General features: G+C 39.4%; 1 protein-coding gene across 1 annotated transcript in view; it reads left to right on the top strand.

Moving 5' to 3' along the window:
• PRUNE2 (prune homolog 2) overlaps positions 1-17024 on the top strand; it is a 270779-nt gene that overhangs the window by 73789 nt on the left and 179966 nt on the right. The window contains 2 exon segments of the mRNA XM_021065057.1: positions 2553-2705; positions 5911-6005. Coding sequence (XP_020920716.1) covers positions 2553-2705; positions 5911-6005 — 248 coding nt within the window.

Below are 17024 nucleotides of genomic sequence, written 5' to 3'. Positions count from 1 at the left end.
CATGCAACCCTGTCATTGAAGCAGAAAAACATCCATGAAAAATATGTAAATTAATGTGTGTGCTTGTGTTCCAATAAAACTTTGTTTGTAAAAACAGGCAGTCAGATTTGCCTTGAAGACCATGGTTTTCCAATCTCTATCCCAGGATGTAGGGAACTTCTCTCTAGGGATCTCATCTCCAAACCTGGGCTATTTAACTAAGAATCCTCTGTAGAGAGCTCTAAACTCCAATTTTTGTCTCCCTACTCCTGTGAAACCGCTCTTAGATCTGCTAATCTTCTCAGCTCATTGGCTACAATAAAAACGATCAAACACCCCGAGGGGAGAAAAGCAACACCAAATGTTGGATTTACTCTTTGCACTTATCTTCTCTCCAGCATCTTAGCTTCCCTAGGTAACTATCTGATGCCTTCACAGATTGAAAAAAAAAAAAATTATCTAGATTTTCTCCTTGTTCTGGGAACAAGTAGTCTAGCAAGCATGTGAAGGTCTTTTTTCAAAACATAGATTCACCATTGTCTTAACGAAGAGTGTAAAAATCATCCTTGTATTTGGGTTTTATGTCAGAAAATGTCAGACCAAAGGGTGTACTCAGAATCCAGTTGGCTACTCCCCACGCCACCTTTAAGTGGTTTGTCTTGAGTTAGTCCTGAATTTGTCTTGAATCTGTTCAGTTCTCTTCATACTGACTGATCCTTACTTAGTTCTCTTCTAAAACAGATTTCTCATTCCCCGATTACGCCTTGTCTAATTCATTTCCTCATGGTAGCCAGAGTGAGTCCTGTAAAAAATAAATTTGTGCATGTAAACACTTTAGTGACTCCCCATTTCCTTCGGAATATAAAAGACAAATTTTAAGATGGCTTGTGAGGCCCTTCATGACCTGAGTCCTGTTTCCTTCTCCAACCTAATCTTTGAAATTTTTTTCTTTAAAACTCTACTATCTAGTTCTCATTAATTTCTTCTATTCCTTGAACCAGCCAAATCCTCTCCCACCTCTGTGCCTTTGCACATGATCTGCCTGGGTCCTGATCTCCCTTTTACCTTGTCTTTGCCTTAAGTCCCTCATTATCCTTCAAGTCTCAGCTTAGGTTAACTCTCTCTAGGAAACCTTTTCTGACTCCTAAATTTTGCCTGGATTCAGAGTACTGTGTATTTCCCCAGGGATATTTATTATCCCCCTTATATTGAAGTTGTATACATTTACTTATCTGTAGCCCCTGAACTTCTGTAAAATTCAAGGGGCAAGGGTAACTGTAATCCAGCCTTTAATAATTAGTGTCTAGCACAGTGCCTGGATCATATAGGTGCTCAGTAGTTCTTTGCTGAAGGAATGAATGAGATGTTTTAAATTTACTTGGCATTAATCATTTTTCATTATGATGTTTATATTTATTGATTTTCAGTATAATCTTATAAGCTGCACAAGCAGTATTATGTCTCTTTTTTATGAAAGCAGTGTCATTTATGTTTTAAAATGGGCAAATGGGAACAGAAAGCCAGATGACTTGCTTGGGGTTTTTCAGGATGTTTACTGGTGAATGTGTATCTATCTCTAGGTTCTGCAGGTCTTCAGGTAGATGTCAAGATTATGTACTGCAGTTTTCCCTCACTCACTACTTCATTTCTCCTTTCACATGTCACCTCTTTCTTCATTTTCTCTCCCCTGTGATAATCATTCGTGCCACACTGAAAGCTAGAGAGATGGTGACATCTTGATTAATCAATTCAGTTTGAGGATTTTTAGAGAGTTTAATCATTCATCATTCAGCAAAACTTCCCTTTCCCCCATGACTCCATGTTATTCTAGGCTCAGGAAGCAGGGGAAGGATGTGACAGGTAATCACCCCTCCCTTTCAAAGTGAGAAATTCCAGGAGTCTATGAGACATTGGTTGTTCATATTGTCAAATCACTTTATAATTGAAACCTGTTGATTTAGACCTAGTTTATGAATCCTTGTAATTAGATAATTATAAATAACTTCAAAGCTGTGTGTGATGCCTGGAAACTTAAGATTGGATTCCAGGTTCACCACCTTATCAGATTCCTTTGCAGCTGACAGACCATGAAATCATTTAATGGCTTTTAAAGGGAGGAAGTTCGTATGTGAAATCAGCAATGTGATTAGTGGAAACAATCTTCTCTGTGATCTCCTGAAGGGATTATTAAAGGAAATATTACATGACATTTAATATCTTTAAATGGCTTATTATTAACTTCCACTCCAAAATCATTTAAAAATATATTGATCACTTTTATGTATTTGTGTGTGGAGGAAAGAGATACATTTTGTCCCTTTATCTGTAGCTCTACCATAGAGTCTATCAGTTCGGTTGTTGAGATTAATACTCAGGGAATAATGAAGCAGAATAGACAGTGTCTGAATAGTTTTATTAAAAGCTACTTCTTTACTGTTATAATGGAGGTCTCTGGTCCAGGTAAGAATCTGGAAGTGGAAGCAGAAATTGAGAGGTCAGAAAACATTGACTTTCCTGGCCCCTGTCCTGGCTTGACTAGAAAGTTGAAGGGCTATTTTATTCCTGCCTTTCAGGTAGCATCCTTTTCAAGTGGATGGCCATGGAATCTAAGAAGATCTCAGAAAAGCAGGAGGAAATTCTTTCTACCCTGGAAGAAAAATTTCCTAGCTTGCCTCCAAGAGAAGACATCATCAACATCCTGCAGGAGACCCAGTTCAGCGCTCAGGGTGAGTGACTCTGTCCCTCAGTTCTGTGACAGCTGCAGAGGAGGGAGGGTTTGTGGTGTGGAGTGTTGTCAGGCCCCAGAAAGTGAATTTGAATGCTCCTTCACTTTCTTCCCTGTCGTTGGTGCTCATGGAAGATTTTCAAGCTCTTGTTGGCTCACCTGGAAGCAGTCAGTCTGTACTGAGGGCTGTCCTCTGAGGCCTCTGTCTCTGGTTGTGTGGTTAATTCATGCATCTAATAGGCACCCCAGATGCATCATTACATCAAATCCCTGTGCCAAGAGAGTTCTATTTTGAGAATATGGCAGGAGCAATGGGACTTCGTAAATCAATTAATTTTAGGAAAAAATAAGAGAGAAGACATCTAAGCAGATAAAAGTGTTCTCTAAGTCTAGGCTTTGTCAAGAGAGTGGATTCCCTAGATCAATTGTTTTATAGTAATAATAGTAATAATAATAGCTATAGTTCATTGAGTGCCTAATATACACAAGATTCCAGTAGTATAAATGCATGGATTATTTTACTGAGTTCTCATGACAACCTTGTCAGGTGAGATTATTATTCCTATTTTCCAGCTGAGAACAGTGAAGCACAGAAAAACATCTTTGCTTTCTGTCATCACACACACAGCTGGCAAGTGGCCAGGCCAGGACTTAAACACAGATAGTCTATCTTTAAGGTACAAAACTTTCTCCCTTAGCTCAGGATCCCCCAGGGGCAGAGCCTGAGGCGAAGCACTTTGGGGGAAGGTGATCCCTGGAAAACACTGCTGGGGCATGAAATGTTTTATCAAGCAAGTTAGCTTTGTGGGAAACCAAGCTTTCATTCCGGTGGGGAACCCTGGGACAGAGTGCAAAATTGCACTCCAGAGTTTTCTCACTTGAGAAATTTATTCATTGGTGCTCCAAGAGCTGATTGTTAATTTCTCGAGAATTTTGTGAGTGGGTTGATTGACATTGGATTGGCAGGTTGAAATCAGCCGTGGTAGAAGGATCCTGACTGGTTTTGATGCCTCAGAAATTAACACTACAAATCAGGTTTTGTTATGAGCATACATCTGGAATATTGAGGGCTACCCAGTCCCGGGGACAATTGATTTCCCTGTGTGTGGGCTCTGGTGGCCAGAGAAGGTCTCAGGAAAGGAGGCACAGGTACAGTGGTTGAGTGATATTCCAGGACACACCACACTGGGAAGTCCGAGGGGATGTGGGTGGAGCACTGATGTGTCAGCCACACCTTCTGTTACAGATGCACATCGTGGATGTACAGGGTGTGTGGCCGCATGATGGTGTGCATTTGTCATTCATTTGCAAAACTAGACCAAACTTTTAATGCCATCGTATATTCTATAAAGCATTTTATGCGTAGTATGATAGATTGTGGCTTCTCAACCTTTGAGTTGAAAAGTGTTTTCCAGGCTATACTATAATGCACATAATCACATGGCTGAGCAGCTCACTTATGTAACTCCTCCACCCGTCCTTGATCCTGAGTCAGGATCCTTTTGCAGTGGTTCCCTTTCAATGAATTGCTTTCTAAGTTGTTCTATTCTGTAAGGTCTCTCTACTCATCTAATACCCACTGTGATTTAATTTCATTTCTATTTCTGGTTTACTACTTTTCCAATGCTACTGAAGATAAGCTTTTTTAAAATAAATATTTTATCTGCCACATTGAGCCTGTAGTCATTTATTCTTTTCTTTTTTTGTCCATTTTTCCTCTTTATCATACCAATTTTTAAAGTCTTTTTGTACACATCTCTTCTCTTATCCTATATTTCTTTCTTTCTTCTTTTCTAACATTTTGCTTATAGAGTAGAAGCTTTTCTTGATCTGTTGAACATCTACGAATCCCTGGTGTGAATTATCTACTAAATACCAAAATTCTTTGGTCACTTCCCTCTTTTTCTTCATTTTCAACACGCAAATGTTTGTTATCGTTGTATCTCTTTACATAATTTCTCTTTACATAAATTCTCTCACTCTGATAATGACTATTCTATTTAAAGATTTTGAAACTAGAGTATGTGTCATATATGTTGTTTCTTCCTGAGGAGGCATATTGCAATATAATTGAATACATTCTTCGGAGATATTAAAAAAAGAAAAAAAAATGTTTAGTACCTATCTGTTTCCCAATGTTGCTGTGATTGGCAGTGTTCACATTAGGTGGTTAAGTGGTCAACTCTGGTGTTTTAATGCATCTGGAAAGGAGGTATGTGCTCTACTGGGTGTATAGGTTTTCTCAAGTGGTAAGACCTAAGTGGATAAAATAACCTAGAGTGAGAATTAAATATCAAGTCAGGCACTCTCTGTGTTTTTCCATGATAGACTTTATTCAAGCACATTGATCAGCTGACTAAAACTATGCCGTTTTGGATAATTTATCCGTTCAGGATTATTCCTCCCATCACTTAAGGAATCCTATAGCTCCTGTTGTCAGAGCTTATTACAAAAGTGACCAACTTAACTGTGATAGTTTTATGGGTCATATTTATCAAGGGCATTTTGAGTAAAATTACAATTGAAAACATAAAAGGCTCTTCTCAAAGCAAACTTTGGCCACCTTAAGTATTATTTGGTTATTAGCATGGTTATGCTAGTTTTTCTTCATTTACCCACCTCCTCCCCTTCCCTTCTCTGTTTTTGTCTACTGTGGGCTTCCAGAGCCTGACCTCTAAGTAATATTTAATCTTCTGGGCTCTGCTGAAGACTACTGGCTTCTGGATGGGTTTGGTCCATGGGAAGAGTTAGCCGCGTAAGGGGCACTGGAGTCGAAGGAGAGAAAAGAGAGAGGCCATCTCATTTCCTCCCTGTTCCGCTCCTGATTTGGTGCTAAGTTTCTGGCAGCTCCTCTTCTGCTGTTCCAGATCTCCATGTCCTTCCCCTGAACCTCTGCTAGTCTCTGGAGTCCTCACCATCTTATATTCGTTTATCTCAGTCCCACCCATATTTTTGTGAGTGTCCTGCCATTAAAGAATTTTCTTTTGCATCCTGAGGGGTGAATTCTGTTTCCTGTTGGAATCCTAGCTGATGCAGATCTTGTCACTAATGTGATTTTTGCCTTAATGTGTGTGTGTTTATGATGGTTACAAGAGCTATGAGAGGGGAAATATTGACATTAACAGGGTAACTTCTTTAAATAATTCCTCAGTATTACCCAAAATGTCCCCCAAGTATAACATACTGTTTTTCCCTCTCACCCACAGGTTTAAGTATTGAACAGACAATGCTGAAGGATCTCAAGGAACTTTCAGATGGAGAAATAAAAGTGGCCATCAGTACTGTGAACATGACCCTTGAGGTAAGGGTGAGAAAACTTTTGACAGATGACAGATTTTATACAATTACACTCTGAGCAACTGGAATACATTTCTCTCTATCGCATAAGTTAGTTTTAGTCTTTTGCTGTGAATGCTTCTTTGTGATATGTTTGACTAGGTTATTATTTGGTGCTAAAACACTATGCCAAACCAATGAAAAATGCCAAACCTGGATTACCAAGATGAGTGCCATTTCATTCACCTCAGTAAAACAAAACCTAAAACATAAGCACGTGTGTATACACAGGTGTGTATGTATGTATATGTATATAACCTGTTTAATAACAATGATTATGTATGTGATTAGATTCACTTCTTTTTTCTGTGCACCACCCTGCATTGTCCATGGAATTTTTCTAAGAAAACAAGTTGTCCTTTGGCTTTTGTAAGCTATTTGGATGCATATCATTTTGATAATCAATGGTGACAACTCAAGTATCAATAAGGCCCTCCTTCCAATTTGTTAAATGAATGATTCAGAGTGAATGCAGTTCTTGGCCTTGTATATTTCCTCGGTAAATTGTCTTTTGTCTCCTTTGGGGGTTTTCAGTGACTTGTATGTTGATCCAAATTAACCTAACTAATGGGAATTATATTTTACAGAGGCACATTTGTGCTGTGCAGAAGTCTGAATGTTTTTTTATTCTTATATTGCCTTGATCAAGCTATCCACTTTTAATTAAGGCACTGAACTCTCAAGTTTGTGGAGATACAAATTTCTGTATAGGCATTTGTCTTTTAGATTTTTGGATTGTATGTTGCTGTTCTTTTTATTTCTCTCATGGTGAAGTGACCCTATCAATGTGTATATTTCTGGGTGTCCCTACCTCAGAAAACCCAAGAGCAAAACAGATGCTTTTTTCTGGATTTCTTTGCAAAATCTGTTCCTAGTTGATTGGCATCATAGTTCAGCTTATAGGTCCATGTGAGTGCCAGGAGGCAGAGTGTTGTCACTAAAGATACTCACACTTTCCGTAGATATAGTGTCTCAGAGTTTACAGAGCACATTCTTGTTGCATGTAGAAACTCAACTGCTTCTATGGACTTTCAAATTGATCAATGTTCCCTGTAATTAGATGATGACTCAATACAAGAAATACATGCAATTTGGGATGTAGTAACTAGATAATCACCTTCAATTAGAAATCTGCTTTGTGTCTAGAAATCCAAGAAAGACATGGATCTTGCAAGGGTCAGTAGCTCTGAGAATCATTTCTCCCAGTTCAAGCCTTAGGGTTTTCTTTCTCTTTCTCCCCTCCCCTGTCTCCCTTCATTTAATGGCATCTTATTAGGTTTTAAATGCCTTGTTTGGAATTCCTTTATAAATGAACATAGAGTATCTTGTAATTGCTTAGGGAACTGTCTGTAGTTAGCAAATTATTTTAAGGCGATTATTTAGACTTACTGTAGCTTTAATGTACCTTCACTTCTGTTATAGGGGCATACAAATGGCTTTGTCAGATATGTTAAACTGTAAATGTTTGTCAAGCTGAATCAGTGATAAAACGATCATCTTAATCATGACAGTAATTTACATAGAGGTCCAGTAATTAATCAGGCAGTTAAGTACATCTCTGGAAGAGCTATATGATCTTCTGGGAGGAGGGGAAAGGACATTTATACATATAAAGAAGGGTGCACATATTAACTAGCTGAATGAGAGCTTTTCACTTGGGCATAATGGGGTTATTAATGATGACAGAAGTGGAGAAGGAACTCTTTAGTAACATTGAGTATCTTCTTTGAAAGAGAAAATGTACATTATTTATTTAATCTTTTAGTTGGAAAAAATCCCCCAGCCAAGGGCAGAGTTTTGTTTTCTCCATAGATCATCCTATGATACAGTGGCATTTTCGCAATCTATTTATACTTGATTATATTTCAACCTTCCTTTCTCATTTCTGTTTAAAAATAAAGACAGAATTCCCACTGTCTTATTTTGTGTGTTTTACAACATCTGTCTAATTGCCTTTTAAATCTAGATATATTCTAAAGAAATGTTCTTAGTTCCTCTAACTTTCTAACTCTCACTTGTCCTCCAAAGCATGGTCAAGACCTAGCTACTTCATGATAACTCTTAGAAATTCTCCGTTTTCTATTCCACTTGCAAAATTGAGCAATTTAGGACTTAAATATATACTATATCTTCCATTAATTTTGAACTTGTTTCAAATATTTTAAATTCATTGGGGATAAACATGGTCTCATTGACTTCTATCTTCCTTTAATTTCCTGGCACAGGGCTGGGCACATAGTAAGTACTTGGTAAATAGAAATGCATAGTACATGTTGGTGTCTGCCATTTGTTCCTTTGATATCTTATTTTTATTTGCTTTTAATTTGAAGTAAATCAGTGAGGAAAGAAAAGCTATCTAACTGTGTATCCAAGGCAACCTACTTTTCCTTCCAATCAGTTTCTACTGTGGCTGAAGGCTGAGATAAGATAAATAAAATATGGCCTACATATTTATGAGTAGAACTCTTGTCCAACTGTCCAAAAATGGAGTGGGTGACTTTATAAGATAGTTAGCTGTTGTCACTGGAAGGAATTAACTGGAAGTTCTGTGGGATGTTAGGGAAAGAAGGAAAGAGAATTCCTTACATTTTCAGTGACCCTTTACAATGCTGCAATTCCACAGTTGTATGTGTCATGGCCTTTATTTGCCTGATGACCCAGTTAATTTTCTTGGGAACTACTGAGAAAATGAGAAGAATTTGTCTCCTTGCAGCATACACAGCATGTTCTTTGGAGGGAACCACTGGTTTGGGAGGCAGAAACCACTGCCTTTGACAGATGGGTTAACTCTAGCCCTCTATGTTATAATGAGGAAGCTATGAAACCTTTTGTTTCTCATTTTTATTGTAGTAGATTTCACAAATGATAGTTGTTCTAATTAAGGTTTATATAGATTGTTGAAAGATCTACCATCAAAAGTGAATAATTATAATAATACTGAGTTTCAGTTCTTTGTTCAGTATATGAGGTCAGAATGAACATGACTTTGAAAAGCAGTGGATAAAAAATGGAGCTCATCAGAAGCAAGGCCAGAGGGCTAGTTCTTGCAAAGGGAACTTGGAAGCTAGGACCATGAAAAAGACACCACAGTCCCATTTCACATGGCTTCTGGTTCATTCTGAGTCTGAACATAGCACACATCCTAGGGGGCATACACACCGCATGTTGGAATCCACTTCATTTTTGTTGTACCCTTTATCATTGTTTGCCAATTTCCTGGCACAGGGCTGAGGGCATAGTAAGTACCTGGTAAATACAAATACTTAGTACCTGTTTGTGTCTGCCATTGGTTCTTCAGAAAAGAGACACAGGTAATTTTGATTTTGTTCTGATCCTTCATTTTAGTGGTGGAAGCAGTAGTGAGAAGCAAAAGTTGCCAAAATCAAAATCTGTGTTAAAAATTTTTAAATAACAAAGCCTTCGGGGAAAGAAGAAGAGAATTTATGGATGTTAAAGGACATGTTTAACTGGAGCAAACTTTGCCTTTGCTTTTGCCAGCAGAATGACGTGGTGATTATACATCCTGGGCCCACTTTACTTCTAGTAAAGCAGTAAATCAAGATGTTAAGAGAAAGGGACGCATCTTTCCATTCCAATAAGGCACCACTGAAGCAAATGAGATTGCTCATGGCAGTACGATATGAACAGTTCCCTTGCCAGCACCTGGTATTATTATGTCTCCTCTAAGCATCTCCCAAAAGGCTATGAGTCATTAGCATCTCTCCTCAGGAAGAACAATAACCAGGCACTTACTTGATCCATTTTGTTATAACCAATCACATTCTGATTTATTCCTGCATGTGTACAGTATCCATTTGTTGCCATAACAAAGCACCACAAACTGTGATTTAAACCACAGAAATTTATTGTGTCATAGTGTGGAAGTGAGAAGTCTGAGATCTGGGATTGGCAGGATAGCTTCCTTCTAAAGGCTGAGAGAGAATCAGCTGTGCCCCTGTCCTCGCTTCTAGTGGTTTGATGGCAATCTTTGGCATTCCTTGGTTTGTAGAAGCATCACCTTGGTCTCTGCCTTTGTTTTCACATTCTCTTCCCTCTATGCATGTCTCCAGAGTTTTCCTTTATTTACAGACACTAGTCATATCAGTTTAGGGTCCACCCAAATGACTTTATCTTAACTGTTCCATTTAGTTAAATACACACACACACACACACACACACACACACACACACACACACACACACACATATATAATATCTGCAATGACCCTCTTTCCAAAAAAGGTCACATTCTGAGGTGTTGAAGGATAGGAATTCAACATTTGAGAGGGGACACAATTCAACCCATAACATACTATTCATGAAAGTGGTCATTTTCCAGACAATTTAGAAGCATGAAACTTAAAAGACTGTATGAATGGACCTGTTACCTACTAAGCACATTTCATCTGTCACTTCCACATGTTTTTATTTTAAATCAGTTTCCTTTAAATGAGGAACAGTGGAGATTTTCAGCTCCTGAAATTTTGTCTCCTTTGTTCAGAGCTGGCATCCAAGGGAATAGCTCGAGCCTGTTTTCTCTCCAGGGTCCCCTCATGACCAGACATTCTGCTATTTGAAACCTGGAATAGAACTCAAGGGATGCATTCTGATAAAGTGACTCAGAACGCTGACTCACTCTGCCCTGCGCAGAGATTACCAGCCAAGCTGCACCTTGGAACACTGCAGAGGGAAAAATACCAACAGTGTCCCTTAGTGTTTAGCGCACAGACCAGAATGAATTCCCAAGATCACTGTTAAACTCCTCAGTAACGAAAGTGAACACTTACTTAGGCTGCAGTCGAAGCATCTTTGAACCATTGTAATGGGTGGTTTAAGGCTGAGCAAGCCAGTCTGAAACCTAGTTGACCCATTTTAAGCATCAAATATGATTTTTTCATGCGTTTGAGCTCGGAGATTTTTGGAGTTCAAGATGAAGGTACCTCCAGAGTATTTGCCTACCTTATTTTGTCATAAAATTGCATGGCAATATTTGGAGAAGTACGTTAGTTTTGATTAATGTATTTTTCAAAATGCCAGTCATTTATGCCAGAGGTGAATTGTCAGAGCCATTTGGCCAATGAATGGAACTATGCAACCCCTGCCTCTATTTCCTTTTCGGTCCATGGCTTCCAACTCCTGCTTGCTAAGAAGTTAACATTTGATGATGAGCCCTCATGTGTGCCAGGGAGTAGAGGAAGAATTTTCAAGCATTATCTTATTGAATCCTCCCAGCAACCCCATGAGGTAGATGTGTTGTGATTACCCCTGTATTGGTTAAGGTAGCTCTAACAGCAGAAACAGATACACCCCAAATCGCAAAGACACAACACACATGTTGTTCATTTTTTGCTCACCCAGCAATCCAGTTTAGCATTCCTGGTTGGGTGGCCAGAGGAGATTCAGAAACCATCTTTAACACATGGCTCCCAATATTGCCTGGGACATATTCATCCTATCTCTCAAGATAGAGAAGAGCTGAGAGGGCCAAAGATGGGAGGTTTTATGGATTTTCTTGGAGTGTGACATCTGTCACTTCTGCTCACATGTCACTGGCCCAATCACATGGTTGTATCTAACTGCAGGAAGGCTGAGAGATGTAGTCTAGTTGTGTGCCCAAGAAGAACAAGTCTCTGCTATAATCTCCATCATAGAGGTGAGGAAATTGGAATCTAGAAAGGCTAAATCATTTGGCTAATGTAGAGCTGGGACCAGAATCAGGGTCTGTCCTGCCCACGCACTGTGTTCACTACTTGGGATGTGACACCCACTCTGGGTTCACTAGTAAGTCATTAGGTGTCTGCCTGATCTCCAGGTGTCAGACAGGTAGATATGCATCCTTAGGTGATTCTTGGTTGGAACTCACATTTTCCCTCCTCTTGGTACCAAGCCTCTTCCTTTTTATGTTCCTATTTTGGCTTCTTTTAAAAATCATTTTAATTTCTGATCTGTAAACACCATATAACTTCTACACATCCATAGTAAATATAATTATTTACCCTTATAGGAGATTTAGAAAAGCCAAATAGATAAAAATAATAATAAGAAAAAAGATTATGAGGTGAGGGCTAGGACACACCATGTAGGAAGGAAGGAATTCTGATGGTTTTTCTCTACTTGCCTCTAGAATTCAAGGACATGGGTATTCTGGTTTGCCTTGTTATGATACAACTTTTTCAAATCTGTGTTCAAAATAGAGAGCAGCCCAATCAGTGAAAAATTGTAATGGCATAGATTTTTTTTTTTTTTTTTTTATGGAAAGGAAACAGTATCACTTTGAGCACTCTGGTAACTCATAAAAACAATATTCTGAGTAGTTAAGATGTTACGAGTTCTCAGTTTATACCTGGCTGGAGAGTCCAAAGGAGTTGAAAGCAAAAGACAAACACTGGTGAATTTCATTGTGTGAATTTAATAATCATCTGAAATGTGAATTACAATTTGAAACTAATTTAGAGCTAATAAAATTCATAGTTTCTTGAGAACAGCGGCAGAATGGAGAAGTGAACCCTGAAATCAGAGAAATACTCTTGCATTCCTGCTCTGAGCACTGAGCAGTTCTTGGTAATGAGACATAACTGAAATGTGGGAATTGAAAATACCTATTTAAAGAATGGTTCATCATATCTGCTGTAACAGAACTTTGTCTTTGAAAAAAATGTACTGAACAGCTGAAGCTTGTAATACTTAGAATCCTTACAGTTTGTAGGAAGTAGCTCCTTCTGCAGATGACCAAAAGTATTTCAAGATACAAGGTAGGAGTTCCCATTGTGGCTCAGTGGTTAACGAATCCGACTAGGAACCATGAGGTTTCGGGTTCAATCCCTGGCCTCGATTAGCAGGTTAAGGATCCGGCGTTGCTGTGAGCTGTGGTGTAGATTGCAGATGTGGCTCAGATCCCGCGTTGCCTTGGCTCTGGCGTAGGCTAGCGGCTACAGCTCTGATTAGACCCCTAGCCTGGGAACCTCCAAATGCCATGAGTACAGCCCTAGAAAAGACAAAAAAAAAAAAAAAAAAGATATAAGATAAAGTCTGTAAAACTGGCCTATCTAGAAATACCTTATGATGAAATTCCTGTTTTGTTATCTACAACTAAACTAAAGTTGAAAGCAACTTGATGTTTTTGTTGTTTTCACCCATTGGCCAGTTTCAAATGGATTTAAGTGATTCACAAACTTGGCCTATCTAGTCATACTTCTCTGTATTTATTTCGCTCAATGGTCCAAAATACCTCAATATTCAGTGTTTAAAGATCGTAAAGTTACTTATTACACACTGTGCTTTCTTTGCTATGGGGTGGTACCCTGGATCTTTCTCCTTCTGCCCTGAAATGCTGAAGAAATGTATGCAAACGGAGGAGGTAGAAAAGGAAGGGCTTGGAGAAGGCAGAGCCTGCCCCAGGCATAAATTCTCCTTGGGGCCCAGAAAGCCTCTCTTACTTCCCTGGGCCACTGTGCAGTAAAGAGGTGAAAATGAGAAGAGATGCTGTGAGGACACAGCCTCATCAAGGGACTATGGGAATTTCAGGGAAGCTGGCCTCAAAAGTGGCTATTGGGCTTGGTGCAGAAAGGAGGAAAGCTGTGGGAGGAGTTGCATGCCACTCCAGGAAGCCCAGATGGGTTGATGCTGGTGAACGAACAGGGTAGCGTCTGTATCCCATTTGATGGTATTTCACTTCTGGGATCTCTGGTGGACAGCAGATATGGATGTGTCTTTTCCACAACCATTTTCTCTTCTTATTACACCCCTACCTGGCACCAAGGACATGGACTAAGACAGGGTTTCAATACCCCAACCTAGAATTCTGGAGGTCATGATGCATTGGGTCCAATTGGTTCCCCACCCACTGTCTTCTCAAAATAAAATAGTGTTCCAGGAGTTCCTTCGTGTGGTGGCGCTGCGGAAATGAATCCAGCTAGGAACCATGAGATTGTGTGTTTGATCCCTGGCTTCGCTCAGTGGGTTAAGGATCCGTCATTGCTGTGAGCTGTGGGGTAGGGCACAGACTTGGCTCAGATCTGGTGTTGCTGTGGCTGTGGTGTAGGCCAGCAGCTGTAGCTCCAATTGGATCCCTAGCCTGGGAACCTCCATATGCCGGGGGTGTGGCCCTCAAAACAAACAAACAAACAAACAAACAAAGACTAGTGTTCCAGTTATCTACTGCTCTGTAGCAAGCCATTCCCAGAACCTAGTAATGTAAAACAAGATGTTATAATTATTTGATCATTTTTGGCCACCCTGTGCCCTGTGGAACTCCTAGGCCGGGGATCAGAGCCACAGTTGCAACCTCAGTCACAGCTATGGCAACGCCAGATGCCTAACCCACTATGCTGGGCTGGAGATCAAACCCCCATCTCAGCAGCTCCCAGACACCACCAATCCTGTTGTGCTATGGTGGGAGCTCCAGATATTATTATCTCTCATAGTTCTATGGAGTTTTGGTATTCAGATAGGCAGTTTGACTCAGAGTTTCTCATACGGTTGCAGCCAGACGGTAGTCACCTGTGAGCTCAGTTGGGACTGTCACCTGGCATGGGCTTCTCACAGCCTGACACTTAGATTTGAAGAGACAGAGCCACAAGAGCAAGCTTTCTAAGATTCAGGTGCTGCAGTTCTTGTGACCAAATTTCAAACGTCTCAGAATATCACTTCCATCTCATTTTATTGTTCATGCAACTCCCTAAGGCCAGTCTAGATCAATGATAAAATAGAATTGGCAGTGGTGTGCTGGTAAATGTTTAACAATGGGCTCCCTGAAGGAAAAGAAAATCCACACATATTACTGATATACAGGATATATAGTACACAATTTAAAAATTATGTTCTCTTTATTGTAAACTGTGCAATCAATTGATTCTAGAAATGAGTTAGTTTTAATGTAACTCTTGCATTGTGATTGATGACTGAGAAGAGTTCCAACAAGAATGTAGTTGATATTTTTGTTTTCTTTAACAAGAGAGTGAAACAGTGAAGGCGTTACCTGTTTGTCAATGACATAAATGACTTCTTTGCTGACGTAAAGAGTAGTTTTCAAATACTAGAGCATATCTTCAGAGTTTTGTTTTTGTTTTTTATTTTTGTACTATTCCCAGTGTGATGGCTAGTAACACAATCCACTTTTAAGTTTAGCCTGCTTAGTTAACTTTTTCTCCATTTTTTCTTAAGGCAAGGTAGTCATTTTTTTCCTAGGTTTTCTGGTCCAAGAGGCAAAATTGAGGATTTTATGTGGGAACTTATATAATAATTGAACAGTGTTTAGCTCACTGGCCATACGGAAGCAGGCAGTGGGCTGAATCTGCCTTGTGGGCCATACCCTGCTCTAGAAGATCAATAAAGCAAGCTTTAATTTGTAGCATTTGCCAATTTTCATAGTGTAAATACTCTTACCATGGCCAATTTCAAGGTATCCTATGATATTATCAAATGGGGTTAGGAATAGTTGTTGACACTGTATTATACAATCGAAACTGCTAAGAGAGCAGATTTTAAGCATCATCACACACAAAAAAGAAAAAAGTCATCATCATGTTTTACACTTTTATTATATTACAAATTTATTTATTTAAAAAAAAATAGAGAGGGAAGATATACACAAAAGGATACCATTAAATAGCATTTCCACCAGACAGATGCAGTGGATATGTATAACCTCAAAAACATAGATAATGTAGTAAACTCATTAGGAAGTGATGAGTTTTGAGAGTATATGACTTGTTTTTTATGTGATTTATTTAACATGTAATCTAATTTTTATAATGGCTCTGTTTAATTTGTAACTGATGGGTTTGTGAATTTCCTGAAATTTTTACAATCTTCTCTTACAATCAACCTGTACGAGCCAGCACCAGCATGTCACTGGGGAGTAGACCCCACTCCTTGATGTGAGGAGGAGCATGCACATATATGGAGAAAAGAAACTGAAGGTGCCAATCTTTGGAGACTATTTACTAAAAGAAGCAAAAGAAGCAAAGAAGGGGGTTGCTTTTGATATATGAGGCTATGGATTAAGTCTTAGACTTTCTTCTATAAATCAAGGCAAAGTAGAATCTTAAGGAGTTCCCTTCATGGTTCAGTGGTTAATGAACCCGATTAGAATCCGTGAGGATGCAGGTTTGATCCTTGGCCTCACTCAGTGAATTAAGGATCCAGTGTTGCTGTGAGCTGTAGTGTAGGTTGGCAGCTGTAGCTCTGATTTGACCTCTGGCCTGGGAACCTCCATATGCTGAGGGCGCGACCCTAAAAAAGGGGAAAAAGAAGTAACATCTTAATTTATGATTCCTGATTTACTTATCTGGTTTCATGCACTTTGGTCAATGGTGTCATATTTTTGCCAATTAATAATTTTGGCTTAGATCAAGAGTGGGGAGGGCCATGCTGCAGCTAGAGATAACAGGTCACGTGTGCAGTACTGAATAACATCTGATAATTAGTCTTTAGGGTCTTTCTGAATATTTGGACAAAAACACCACAGCTACCCCTGCCTCTACTTATCAGTCGCATGCATGCTGGGGACTCAGACTCTTGTCCTGGAAGCTTACTTTCCCCACTCCCTGCCCTCTTCTCTTCGGCTAGCGATGCAGCTTGTGCTCTCTAGTAACACATCCAGGACTGTCTCCACTTCCTTCTGTGCTTCACCGTCATGGGCTGTACTAGGGAGATCTGATAACATTCTTTGGAATACACATAGTGAGATCTGATAACACTCTTTGGAACCCATTTTTAATTTTTTTTTAAGTCACTTCATGTCTTTCCTTTGTGTCATACAGCTTTCCCTTTTCCTTATGTCCACCTGCTCTTTTTCAGAAACCTTATTCCATTCTTCTCTGCCACTTCAATTCTGCCTAGGGATTACCACGCTTTCAGTAATTCCATAATGCATATTTGTCATTTAAAAGCCAATAAAAAGTCTTTTTGCATGTCACCAAAATGTCTAAGGCTCTCCATTTAGGTGTGGTATTTCTGGTCGCTCTGTCCCCTTATTTGGGGA

Source organism: Sus scrofa, chromosome 1 (assembly GCF_000003025.6).
Source record: "Sus scrofa isolate TJ Tabasco breed Duroc chromosome 1, Sscrofa11.1, whole genome shotgun sequence".
In the NCBI taxonomy this organism is placed as follows: domain Eukaryota; kingdom Metazoa; phylum Chordata; class Mammalia; order Artiodactyla; family Suidae; genus Sus; species Sus scrofa.
Note: the sequence above shows the minus strand (reverse complement) of the source record. Positions and strands in the feature narration are given on the sequence as shown.